The sequence below is a fragment of the Gossypium arboreum genome, chromosome 5, assembly GCF_025698485.1.
Source record: "Gossypium arboreum isolate Shixiya-1 chromosome 5, ASM2569848v2, whole genome shotgun sequence".
NCBI classification, from domain to species: Eukaryota; Viridiplantae; Streptophyta; class Magnoliopsida; order Malvales; family Malvaceae; genus Gossypium; species Gossypium arboreum.
In genome coordinates this window covers 18,060,079-18,072,971 of record NC_069074.1, presented here as the reverse complement: position 1 = coordinate 18,072,971, position 12,893 = coordinate 18,060,079, and the positions used below count along the sequence as shown (strand labels likewise).

General features: G+C 33.8%; 2 protein-coding genes across 2 annotated transcripts; both read right to left on the bottom strand.

Annotated features, from left to right (window-relative positions):
• Window positions 1-901: 901 nt before the first annotated feature.
• Window positions 902-2,686, bottom strand: LOC108450943 (patatin-like protein 2). Its single transcript, XM_017748705.2, has 6 exons — window positions 2,471-2,686; window positions 2,153-2,334; window positions 1,886-2,075; window positions 1,610-1,771; window positions 1,231-1,530; window positions 902-1,116 (listed from the first exon to the last, which is right to left on the bottom strand). Exons 1-6 carry the CDS (start codon window positions 2,600-2,602, stop codon window positions 940-942), a joined length of 1,143 nt encoding a protein of 380 aa, XP_017604194.2. The 5' UTR covers window positions 2,603-2,686; the 3' UTR covers window positions 902-939.
• A 2,449-nt stretch (window positions 2,687-5,135) lies between these two features.
• On the bottom strand, window positions 5,136-12,527 carry LOC108453852 (uncharacterized). The gene is made up of 16 exons (XM_017752198.2): window positions 11,883-12,527; window positions 10,878-11,278; window positions 10,523-10,748; window positions 10,175-10,420; window positions 9,944-10,059; window positions 9,490-9,588; window positions 9,249-9,336; window positions 8,894-9,123; window positions 8,519-8,703; window positions 8,070-8,269; window positions 7,243-7,575; window positions 7,050-7,151; window positions 6,532-6,829; window positions 5,999-6,147; window positions 5,634-5,918; window positions 5,136-5,552 (listed from the first exon to the last, which is right to left on the bottom strand). Exons 2-16 carry the CDS (start codon window positions 11,174-11,176, stop codon window positions 5,343-5,345), a joined length of 3,066 nt encoding a protein of 1,021 aa, XP_017607687.1. The 5' UTR covers window positions 11,177-11,278; window positions 11,883-12,527; the 3' UTR covers window positions 5,136-5,342.
• Window positions 12,528-12,893: the final 366 nt, after the last annotated feature.

The window sequence follows — 12,893 nt, the reverse complement described above, 5'->3', positions numbered from 1 at the left end:
AAAACATTTAAAATGTTTTTTAAATGTTTTTAAAATAAAAATTGATTATTAGTGAAAAGACATATACACTTAAGATACCACTTCATCGAGTGTGATGAAATCCAGATAAGTCATATATACACTTTTATATTCATGACACCACCACTTCAATCAAAGATACATTTTAATTTTTTAATTTTTAAAATTTTCCACAAACAATAATTCAACCACATGATTTTAGTATTATTATTAATTTCAAAAGTAAAAGTATTATGGAAGACTTATACTAGAAGTTAAATAATATTTTGTCTCATTTACTAAAAATGAGTAAATTAATCCTAGTACATTAGATCAAATGGCAAATCGATCCTTTTAATAACAATTCTATTTATTTTTATTGTTAAAATTGGTCCATGTATGTTAGCATAAGATAGATGTAACACACCATATGTAACTATTTAGCTATTTTTATCATCCAAAGACCAGCTTTTAACAGTAAAAGTGTATAAAAATTTTAATAAAATAGTCAATTTGCTCTTTAAACCAACTTTTTTACTTTTGTTAAATTATACATAAAGAGAGAATGGAGGAATGAGATATATTATATAGTCCATAACCATTTGATCTATTGATTAAATCAACTTTGGCAATTTCAATTATAATAATAACAAAAACATATACAACTGTATTGTTTCATTTGGGATTATGTTAAACCTAAAAGTATAAAAGAAATTATTACAACATATTCTAAAAGCAATTATTATAAAAATAAAAAAATAAGACACATACACACTAATTTTTAACACCATTTTGATAAAATCCTCCAGCCTTTCCTTGGGGTGTCCTAGAATGTCGACGATGCCTTTCTCGAGACAGTATTGTTGCAAACCTAAAAGATCAAAATTATTATCCAAAATCAATAATCCATTGAAATTTTAGCTAAAACACATGTTATAGTTTCTACCTTTTAAGAGCTTCTTCATTGGTTTCTTGAGCAAAGGGTTGAAACATGCCGGTTTCCAAGTTAACTCTAGAAACTCGTTTTTTTAACAGTCCCTCACCAACTTTCACAAGTTCATCCAAATTCTTCTTCGTTGCTATATCAACGGAGGATACATCCCCACTTAATCCATCATCCTGTTCATAATTCAAAGATGTTAAAAACCACAAAAGAATAAAATCAATAGTGCATTTCATGTAATCTTTTCCCATTAATTGGAAGCTTAGACTTTGACTGCAAAATGTATGTACCTGAATACGTAGGTATTTATCAGAGTGAAGAGCTTTAAATACTACAGAAAGATGGAAGTCAACCATGTCTCCGCTTGCTTGAGTGAATACATCAACTAAAGGTGTGGAACCCTCGCTGGTTAACCAACCTAGCACACCCCACTTAGCTGCCTCTGCTGCATTGTATTTCTCTTCGGCTTTTGGAGAGCCAGTCCCCAAGGAGATAACCAGAAATCTTCCATAATCTATGGGTTTAATTGGGAAGAAATCAGAGTTTCCGTTAATGATCGCCTTGCTCACTTCCCCCATAGCAACTAAAGTCTGAAAGGGCCAAAATATATATATAAGTGATTTGCTTCATAACTCAGAAGTTATATATCTTTGGGATGCGCGTATATACCGGGTTATTTGCAGCTACGCCGCCATCTATAAGGTTAAAATCTTTCACGTTTCCTTTGTTGTCTTGGGTTTTGAAGTAATGGGCTGGGAGATAGGTTGGTGCAGCTGAGGTTCCAATGCATATGTCTGAGAGTAAGGCATCTAAAGTAGGTTTTTCCTTCACCTGGTTGCATTGAAACACAACATTATATTAATATAAGAAGTAATCCATATTGATTCGGCAACAGTTCATGAATTGAAAGGTGAGTTCTGAAGTGAATATATTGTATATACTAACCCGATAGCTTGAGAAGATGATTGGCTGAAGATGATTGATGTCAAATGTTGGGATAACAACATTGGTTAACGTCTGGTGCAATCTTGTGTCTCCTAGTTTCTGTTTAACAAGGCTATGCAGGAACTTCCCATCATATTTTGGTCCCGATAGAGCTTTGATAGCTTTCGTTGTTTGAGGGAATAATTGAGATCTGCTAGTAAAAAAACAAATGTCAGCAACATAATATTCAGGTCTGGATCATAATTGGATATTAATCTAAACATATACCCTGGTTGAGGGAAGATTTTAGGGGAGTTCTGTAGGTAAAAGTCTTTTATATCTTTGGCAGCAAACAGAGGTCGATTCTTTTCATTTGGACTAGTTAGCATGGCGGTGACCAGGCCGCCCGTGCTAGTCCCTGCAATCACATCAAAATAGTCTGCGAGTCTTGCTTCCTCACCATCCAGCTTCTGTGTAATACGTACCCAAAACATCTGATGTCAGTTATCGTTATAAATTATTACGAGCAAAAAAGCAAGGATTGATCAAGAACCTTTCTTATTTCGGATTTTTTGGTTTCAAGATCGAATGTAGGTAAGTGCGTACCTGGAGCGCAGATTCTAAGAAAGCAAGAATGGTTCCGGGTATGATTCCTCTTATTCCACCACCGTCAATGCTGAGGATGGTGATCAACTCTCCATAAGCTGGAGGTTGTAATTGTTCCTTTGGACCTTCCATATACGTTAAAGAGATTAGTTTCAGTTTTTAAGAGCCTTGAACTTGAAGGGAAGCTTCAACCTTTAAACAAGTTTGGAGGTTTGAGTTCTTTGATTGATCACACATGCTTAACTATTTATAGACACACAATCCCTCTCCTCCTTAATACTAATTGCGGTGGGGGGAGAATAATTTGACAACACATTCGTGTGACTTTTTCTGCTCTTATCCAAGCAAATTTGGAGCAACATTTAAAACGTTTACAGGGCCTAGTAGTTTTCAAAGGTACCTTTTTGAAATAAGGCTGCTGTTTTAGAGTTCAAAGCCGTCAATCTTCATTGTTTGTAAGGAGCCTTCTCCGTATCACTATTATTTTAATTTCTTTTACCTTTGATCAGTTCAAAAGATGTAGAAGATTTATAATATTTTAATCAAACAAATTTATTTTAACAAAATCTCCTCTATCTGGGAACTACATGCATTGGTCGATGAATTTCCCCATGTGGTACCTGGACCACATCCTAAACTTGCCGCCCATATGATGATATGAAGCAAACAAGTTAGGCCTATCACCAAACTTTACCGCCGTTTTTATGTGCATGTTTAATGTTTTCAATTTTTTAGTTAAAATAATCCAAAATTTTCTTTTTTTTTTCTAAGGCAAACAAGAAGATTTCTATGCTAAAACAAATTTTATGTGTTATTACCTAGACTGAAATATAAAAAATCGTTAATCAAATCGAAAGAAATTTTAAACATATTAATCTAATCGAGATATTACCGGTTAATTTAGTCGATTAACTGAAACCCAAGCGCTACATTTTTTTGTTAAAACAAAAAAAAAAAGATAAAAGGGAAAATAAAAGGGGAAATATTTTTGTAGGCCAAAAAAAAAACATCACCAAAGCATGAAAAATCCAAACAATCAAAAACAAATTACTTGAAAGCAATATAGAATGAATTCCAACAAAAGTAACCGCCCAGATCCTACAATTTTAAAAGCAAACTTAAGTTACCCAAAAAGTAAAAGGGGGGAAAACCATAAAAGAAAACACAAAATATAAAAGGAAAATAATGAGTCAATAAGAAAAATTTGAAATAAAAAAAATGTACCTCAAAATATAACGTTTATGGGGAAAAAATGAAAGAGAGGAAGCGATCATTTAAGATCTGATAGAATTGACGGAAGAAACGAACTGTTCTAAAAAGGGTAGAAGAAAGGAAGGAAGGTTAGAGAAAAGACAGGAGAAAGAAATAAAATAAAAATAAAAAGAGGAAGGGGAATGGGAATTGGAATTGGAATTGGGATTGGGATTGGAATTGGAATTGTAAACTATTTCGGTAATAAAAAGAGAATGAGAAATTAGCCAATTGGGAACTATTTCGGTTAATTTAAGTAATTTAGTTAATTATCTGATTTTGAATCGAATTAATTGATAAATTAAATTTTAAAAAAAATTTAATCAACTTCTAACTGAATTAAATTTAATCACCGATCACTTAATCAAATTAAATCGATTTGGTCGAATCCCTAATGGAAGGAAAAAACACATATAACTATAGAGCAAAAATTAAATTTAAATCTCGAATTAAATGATCAATGAGATTTATGCTTAATGGTAGAAGAAATTTTAAGGTTTTAAGTATGAATTTAGTGAGATTCTCCGACAATAGAAATATTCAGTTTATCAAACACTAATGAAGAATACAAGAGGTTCCATATTTCAAGTGTTCCACTGTAATTGGACGAAAGCATATTAAAAAAAAAAATGAAAAACACAAATTCCATTAAAAATTGTTCTATTTTTATGAAAAGATTGTGTCAAAGGATTGCTCTGTCATGGAGAAGTGACGAGAAGAATTCAAAGCATAGGTTTAGTCTATGTTTTGTGTAAATCTCAGGAAGAAACGATGAATCATTTGTTCTTAAAATGCCCCTTTTTTAGAGCAATATAATTTGGATCAAATCTAAAGCTAAGAATTGACAATTGGAATAATCATGACGTTTGATATTACAAATTATTGTTAAATACATTAGGGGAAATGATTTGAATCAAGGAGAATGGCAAAGAAACAGTTCCCATAGCATATTGGGGAGTATTTGGCTACAAAATTATAAACATTTAAAAAGTAAATATTACATTCTTTTCATGTTTGATAAATATAAATATTTGTGTATGAAATGTTATTGTAAAATGGTGCAATATCAAATAATTGTTTTAGTAACTTATAAAATTTGAATCAAAATTAAAATCTATGTATAATTTTAAAATTTTATCACTTAACAAAATTCTAGTCTATACATTCACTTTTTAACACTAAACGGGAAGATCTCATTTACAAATATATAAACCTTAATAAAATTAAAATTTCATTTTAATTTTATTTACTTTAATTGAATGTTAAATTAATCCATTAATTGATTAGTAGAAAGATTAGTTTTTGATCTAATCCACCATAAATGGATTATAACTTCTAAAGAAACTTTTTTTTTTAAAAAAAAAACTCAAATTAAACCACCATCCCTCACTGCAGCTATAATTCTTTTGGATAATTCTAATGAAAAACTCAACTATAAGCTTCCATTTAAAAATCCCTCAACTACAGAGCATGATATGGCTGTGAAAAACCACTATTAGCTGCATTAACATTTAACATTTGAATGATGTTAGTCCATCTAAACAACTATGACATTTGACGTATATACATTCCCTTCATTGCTGCCTATATTTAAGAAATTAGAATAATGTTACAACAAAGATCAGCGACTAACTGACCCATTACTTGATACAAAATCAGGTTCCTGATTTTGTCTTATAACAAAATGGTCAACCACCCTGACTGTATTCACTGGATCCTGTTGCCCTGCTGCTGCACTCCATTTGCTCGGGTATTTTCTCCTATGGCTCAACTGTTGTGGCTGCTTCTGCTCCATATCCCAATCAGGATCCAACATCCAGTCCCTTGGAACCTGCATCTCAAAGGGATTAATGTATACATTCAAACCATGAAGAAAAGGATCGTGGCCAGTGAATCACTCTAGGTTTCTTACCTTATCGACTGCAAGAGTGAAAACTTCAAGATCACCATCATGATTGATGTGGAATCGTGTGAATGACTTGTAATTAGCAATTCTGAGAGAAGAGAACGCCTCGTCAAAGTGTAGATGAAACCAGTTAATGCAGATATACAAGTAGCTTCCGAACACCAAAGAAACCACAGGGGTCGAGAAAACCCAGAAGTAAAGGAAGATTGAAGCATAATATATGACAGCACCCCCTCGGGACAGCGCCTGTATTCCATTCTTGCAAATATTGCTTCGGGTGACAGCCATAACCTGGTAATGTTTATAGCAATCCATCAATAGAGTTCAACTGGGACAAGGTATCTGTATTTCTTAGAGGAGACGGTTCTTACCTCTGGAACATCAAATGAGGACATGAGATACATGATACATGCTGGATAGAGGCCAAATGTCCATTGCTCCATACGAGCACGAAGACCACTAGGATCTGGAAAATGCTCACTTTCGACTGAACGGTACCACTGATACAAAGAGTGATAACCTGAACACAGTAATAAGTTATCATTTCCACTAAAAGGATGACATCAAGGCAGTCATCCCCAGAGTTATTTTTAGTTGTACTTTTTTTTGCTGGGATATTGGATTTGCTTTTACTAGGAAACATAAGCTAATACATAAAGATTCAAAACATAGATACCACAGGAAAGTAAAAATCTAAAATTGGGCTGCATATTATTGAAATTTTGAACCTTGCTCAAAAACATTAAAGATGACAAGAAAATAATAGTCTAAGTATCCACTTTTTATGGAGTTTTGAACAAATTCAATTTGCTTGATGCATATTATAATGTAAAACATTAAACATGAGGTGGTCACAGCAACAATATTAATGACAGCTTTGCAGAGAAGACAATTACAATCTCACCTGAAGTTGCCAGTAGTTTATGCCGTATGCATGTCTCCAGACCTAGTTCCATGAGCAGCATAAGAATAAGGGCCGCAGCTAGATGTGCAGATACATGAATAATTCCGATTATTGCACGTTTCTTCCGTGATACTTTGGAAGGAACAAATGCAATTGCCATGATCAGCAATAGCACCACGCCAGTCAGTGATACAAAAGAATGTTCCAGCACATATACAAAATTATCCCATACTGTGCCAAAGAAGCTCCCTAGATGACCAGAAAATGAATCACCTTGCAATATGTGATCAAGCTTACACTACAAAGTGAGGGAAACAGATCAGTCACTCAAGTAGCAGAGTTAGCCTACCTGACAAAGAGTCAAATAATATCATAAAACATGTACGCTTTCCAACTCAAAAATTAATAGAAAGATTAGGGGGATCATTGGAATTAGGCAAATTTTGGTCCAATGACAAGTGACATTAGGATAACCAAGTCGTACTCAATCAATTCCAAAGAGTTTAAAAGAACTTTACCTGTGGAAACATAGAGAAAACCAATATAAAATATATGACGCCTCCAAAGAAATCAAACTGCCAGTTCTTCTTCCGGAACTTCAAGATATTTCCTAATGCAATCTGCATCAAATAACAACCCCAACAAGAGTAAGAACTCAGAGGAAACAAGGGAAATGGAACCAAAGGTGTATTAAAAGAAAAGGAAGAATACCCTGTTTGAATCATGAAAAGAAGGATATGCAGCTTTACACTCATATGTCTTCCCATAAAATTTATTAAAACTACTGAACACATGAGTGGGGTGTAAAAAGGCCCCTCCACACCCATTTACAAGAAGATGGTGAACATGAACCGGCCCTTCTGATGGAACACATGAATGGCGCATATAATGATGCATGTCTCCAGCAATTCGAAGTTTGCACCTTCCCTTTAAGTAATCACATATAAGGTGAGAGACATTCTGTCCGGAATTTTCATTCCAATACCAATCAAGAAGCCACTGCGGTTCATGCGTCATAACAATCACAGTGTCATTTTCTCCAACCTGAAAAGGAAAATGGATGAATGGAATTATTCTCAACCAGCATAAAGTTCTGGACAGAAGTATAATAGATAAGCAGACAAAAAGCTAACCCTCAGAATAGCCAACTGTCTACGATCTAATAGGTTATATTTGTAACTGCTATATCATTTGGCAATTGTATCAGACTTCTTAAGGTATGCTTTAGTACAGAGGAACAAGAATGCGTGCACCATTCAATCTATACAAGGTCGATTACTATGCAGGTGAATCAAGGCCAGCAAGCTTTAGGCATCAAATGCAGGACACAACACCCAGGTAAAGAGTACCAGTGTTATTTAAATGTGAATTCTCAGGAATGCATTAATGAAAGACAAGAAATATGACATCATAAAAGAATAGACAAGTTTGGCATTAAGTTCCAAATATATCCCCTCCTTTCTAATCAAAGACAATTCAAAATGTAAGATTAGTAGAAGACATAACAGAAAATGACAGATCTTGGGAGTAAATGATACCTTGTTCTTTACTAATTCAGAAAAGAACTTGAACTGGTACACATCGATGTCATTATGTAGTGATAAATCGAGACCAAATACCCACCATCTTTTTGGGAGATGCAAAGCAAAATAACTTTTCTTTTGAGGCATAAACCACCCACCCAACCAGCTCTTGTGGCATATATACCTCATAAACGTATTAAGTCCATCAAACCAATCTGAAATTAATGTAAACTTTTGTTAAACATAATATAATCTTTAAATAGAAACATAAGTATAGGACTTCTTCATTAACAAAAATAAGGTTTTATGAAGCAAACATGAGAAAAATTTCAGACAATGAGAAAATTAGAGCAATATATACTTGAAAATAGCAGTACATACTCTTTTGAACTTTGTGTCTCATGCGAAAAGAAAAAATAAATAAATCACTCATGATTAAATTGTGCCTCAAATGTAGGACCTACCATGATTTCCAGGAATGAGAAAACACTGAGGTCCATCGTATTCCTTGAGTTGAGATATACCTTCTGGTAATTCAGGCTTGTTTACAGCAATATGTTCATGTTTGTACCAAGTTGGAGGCTGAAGAGCGTATTCGAAAGGAGAAAAGAGCCGCCTTTCATATGTGAATCCTGATGGATTAGGATACCTACACATCAACCACAACTTTTGAGTGCTAAACAATGAATATGAGAGTACTTTCGGCCAAATCATCAACCAAACATTCAAGAAGCTACAGAATAGGCTCTAGCTTCATCAATAACAAAACCATCAATATTAAAATCTTGATTTTCTCAACCCAAGCAACAAATTGTACCCAAGACATAGTATCAACTTACGCGAGATCTCCTCCAACAAGTAGCAGGTCCCCACGTGGCAGTGTAAGCACAGAATCCTCTTTAGAAAGCTGAATGGAAGGTTGAGCAAGCAGCCGAGCTACAGTATATGATGAGTTTCCACCATCACCAGTATCGGCCATGAAATCAAACCATAGATCTTCCTTTTCACTCAAATGATCATAGAAGAGATCATCTTGTTGAGCTCCTTCATGAACCCTGCTCATTGCAGCCTGACAAAGGCAGAAAGAAAGAGACAGAAAATCAATTCATGATGAAATATTTACAAAAAGAAATTTCATTAGAAAACAATACGAGAAGTACACTAATAATATAAAATCAAATTTTAGAACTATACCTGCATCATGCGCATATCAAACCGACCAACAAACAGAGTTACTGATACCAGGAGGTCAAAGGCAGTCTTAAACAAGTCAGCTGATGTTCTAAAAAATTAGAGATAAGCACCTTAAGGTCAAAAGATTGAAATATTTTTGCTCCCACCCCATAAGAGACTAAAAGAACATGAGAAATAAAAGGTAAAGGGCAAAGGATGAGAAATAAAAGGTAAAAGAACATGAGAAATAATGATCACTTACCCTGAATACCAAGGAACCATATCCAAGAAATCTGGTTTCATTTGATTCTTTTTAAGGTTCTCATATTCTTCAACAGACAAAGGATGAGTAAGGGCCCACCTGAATTTGATACAGGAAGTGCAGCAAGAGATCAGAATAAAGAGTAAGGATGAAGGCATCAAGAAGCAACAGTAACTCAATCCTATAAAAGATACAATCTTAGACCCAGAAACTGATGAAAGTCATCTACATGATGGATACTGTAGAAAATGGGAAATGATAATCAAAAGAATACATGCATACAGTGCCACTGCAATGAAATGACTCTCAACACTAGAATATAGAGCAAACTGAACAGTGGATGAATCTGAACCTCAATGCAAGAATCCCAAGAGAGATGCACTATAATTCTCATTCCAACAAGTAATAACACATATTTCACAAATTTCGAGACAAGCTAAATGCCACTACTCACCCTGTTGACCGTTCCACTACATAATTGGCCATGTAAAGGCCAATAAATGTAGCCCAAAGTGAGAATATGGGAGAAATTTCATCAGATGAACCTGGACAGGAACCATTGCAAGCTAACTGCAAATGAGATGGTAAGAGAAAAGAATGTAGTAAGGATTTGAAAAACCAAAGCAAAATGTTCCCAGAGTATGCTAGCAATGATATAGAACTTTGTAGTGGATTAGCAACTTACCTCACCATAAATGACCCACTTGGACAAAAGTGGATAATCACTAGCCAAGCCAACTGGAGCAAACCAAGATGAGCAGACCTGGTTTTTCAACTCACTCATGCGAACAAATTTTGCTAACCATGTGTTCCTCTCTTCTTTCTTCCAAAAGGAAAACCAATTAGAAGTTTTCCGTTCAAAAGGTCTGTCCCTTAACATAGCACGGTTACCACAATGACTATAGAATACACAGCAGGCTATACTAATAACCTACAAAGATCAAGTGAAAAATACTCATAAGGACCAGCACCTACATAAAAGCTAAAACCTTCATTGCAATAAGAAATCGTCAAGTTCATGTTCAACACTTACAGCACAATTCTGGAGAATGGTCAAGATTGCTGGCCTCCTTCCGGCCACACGAGAAACAAGACCAAGATACCATAGGCCAAGAAATATAATGTGGAAAACAATTAGAAAGAGAATCGAAGAGATGTATATTGACAAAAACAAAGACAAATTCATCCTCATATCCAGTCCCATTGACTGAAAACTAGGAAGATGATACAAAGCTGCAACTAAAATCCACGCTATGTACCTGCAAATTCAAGTTATATAAACACAAATAAGCCATGTCTTGCTCTTAGCTTCCTTCCGTATACCAAAAATTATTTAAAAAATACATAAATTCTCAATATGATTCAAGACATCAGATTAAAACACTCACCATCTACTGAAATTTGAATAGCTCGGTTTGATAGTCTTCCCTATAAATGGAGATGAAAAGAAATAAAAGAATCCAAGCAAACAGGCATACATAGACCACCATTTGATATTCTTATCCAACTTTTCTATCAAGGTATGCATGTTATCTGATGAAATAAAGAACAGACAACCCACAACTACAGCAATTATAGCATGCCGAGAGTGTTCATGCGGGTAAGGGTATGTATGAGTTAAAATCGTTCGAACCCTCTCCATTCTGAGGGTAGGTAATAATCCAGCTGAGTGCTTACCAGAACCCATTGCTCAAAAAAAAAAAAAAAAGGAATTAATTCTTTTGCTAGCTTATCCAATTTAACTTGATTCAATGTCTCAAAAATCCACCCCCTGAGGCCCAAATTTCACCTGCAGGAATAAATTGAAAAAGCAGCACAAGGATCAGCTCCAAGTTCCTAATAACAACACTGAATAGCCTTAAACTTAAATTAGTAATTTCAAATAAATTAGATTTAACTCAGCATTTTAAGCTTCCAAACAAATTAATAATCCAATGAGATCAAGTAAACATTTGCCATCTAGTTAAAATGATCTATTTATATTATAACTGTGATAAAACATAATCCAATGACGCATAAATCACGTTATTCTAACTGAACCCGTAAATTGCCACTTCATAAGGAATTTAACGTAAGCAGAAAATAAGCAATTGATAAAAACGTAGAACAACAATTAAATTTGTACTTGCCTAATTATTTAGCTGTTTTTTTTTCCCTCACCAATCAAACAGACCACTAGGGTTTTGCAACAAATTTATGCTAAAAAAGCGCCAAAAAAACCATAACCGCCATAGAACAGAAACTTCATCATTACAATACTTTAAAAAGTAACGAATTCACTAGACAGCTAGCAGAAAAATCAGGAAAATGTTTTTTTTTTATAATTAAAAAACGCCTAAAACAAGCGCCGGCTTTGATAACTCAAAAAAAAAGGATCGAGAGAGAGGGTGTACCTGAATAGAGAAAGAGAAAGTCTGCATGTGGAACCAATAAAAAAGGAAAGCGGGTATAGATGGCTGCGAAGAATTTAAATATAAATTTTAAAAGGGGAAAAAAATGCTTCTCAGTATGGGCATATAGCAATAGCATATTCCGTTTCTCATCTCTTATTACTTGCAGAGGTTCCTTACTGTTTTCTTTTTCGTTTTTCTTAAGAAAAATATTAATTGACTTTAAAAGAAAAAAGGGCAAAAAAGACTCGGTCTAAAATTTTTTGAAGCCAGGCTTCAAGTGATTGAGGGCCGTTTGATTTGGTGACGACGGTGGAGTTTGCTTGAAGGTGAGGGAGAGTGATAATCGGACACGTGGATGGTGTGCTGGTGTGAGGTAAAAAGAGAGAGGATGAACCAGTGATGTCTAAATTAATCCAACGTATTTTCAAGAAAAAGAAAAAAAGAGAGAGTGTTAGGAGAATCCCTGCCCCTGATTTTGTTGGGATTCGGCAAACTAATTTCGGACATGGATGGATCGTTTGATTTGCTTCTGTTTTTCTGCCCGATTCCGAATCTGTGATTCTTTCGATTTTGATATGTAGGTGTTCATTGTTACCTCGCATTTTGTTCAAAAATAAAAATAAAAATCTTGTCTAATATATGTTCGGTTTCATTGTTCTTTTTATATGCTATATAATATTAAAGTATTAAATTTATATATTTTAATTATGTTAAATTTAAATGAACAAAATGAATTTATTGAGTCAAACAAATTAATTTCTTTCTTAAACAAGTTATTATAATCTTTACTTTTTTTTTTTTCTTTTTTCAGTTTCATTTCAATGTATATGTAATATTTTTAATCAAATTAATTGATAATCCTATGGGAGGATTTAAATTTTGAAAACCAAAACAAGCACACACTTAAAAAATAAATATGAAACATGCTTTAATTAAATAGTAATTATTAACATTGGGCTGCATGTTGATTTAAAAAAATAAATTAATTAAAATAATATATATATATCTTTT

What these genes read in the sequence shown, in the direction of transcription:
- LOC108450943 (XM_017748705.2), bottom strand. Translation starts at nt 2,602, where the DNA reads ATGGAAGGTCCAAAGGAACAATTACAACCTCCAGCTTATGGAGAGTTG. An exon ending in TCATCTTCTCAAGCTATCGG is followed by an intron (nt 1,772 to 1,885) that starts GTTAGTATATAC and finishes CAATGCAACCAG; the next exon opens with GTGAAGGAAAAACCTACTTT. An exon ending in GCGTAGCTGCAAATAACCCG is followed by an intron (nt 1,531 to 1,609) that starts GTATATACGCGC and finishes TGGCCCTTTCAG; the next exon opens with ACTTTAGTTGCTATGGGGGA.
- LOC108453852 (XM_017752198.2), bottom strand. Translation starts at nt 11,176, where the DNA reads ATGGGTTCTGGTAAGCACTCAGCTGGATTATTACCTACCCTCAGAATG. An exon ending in TAAACTACTGGCAACTTCAG is followed by an intron (nt 6,148 to 6,531) that starts GTGAGATTGTAA and finishes TACTGTGTTCAG; the next exon opens with GTTATCACTCTTTGTATCAG. An exon ending in TCACTCTTGCAGTCGATAAG is followed by an intron (nt 5,553 to 5,633) that starts GTAAGAAACCTA and finishes TTTGAGATGCAG; the next exon opens with GTTCCAAGGGACTGGATGTT.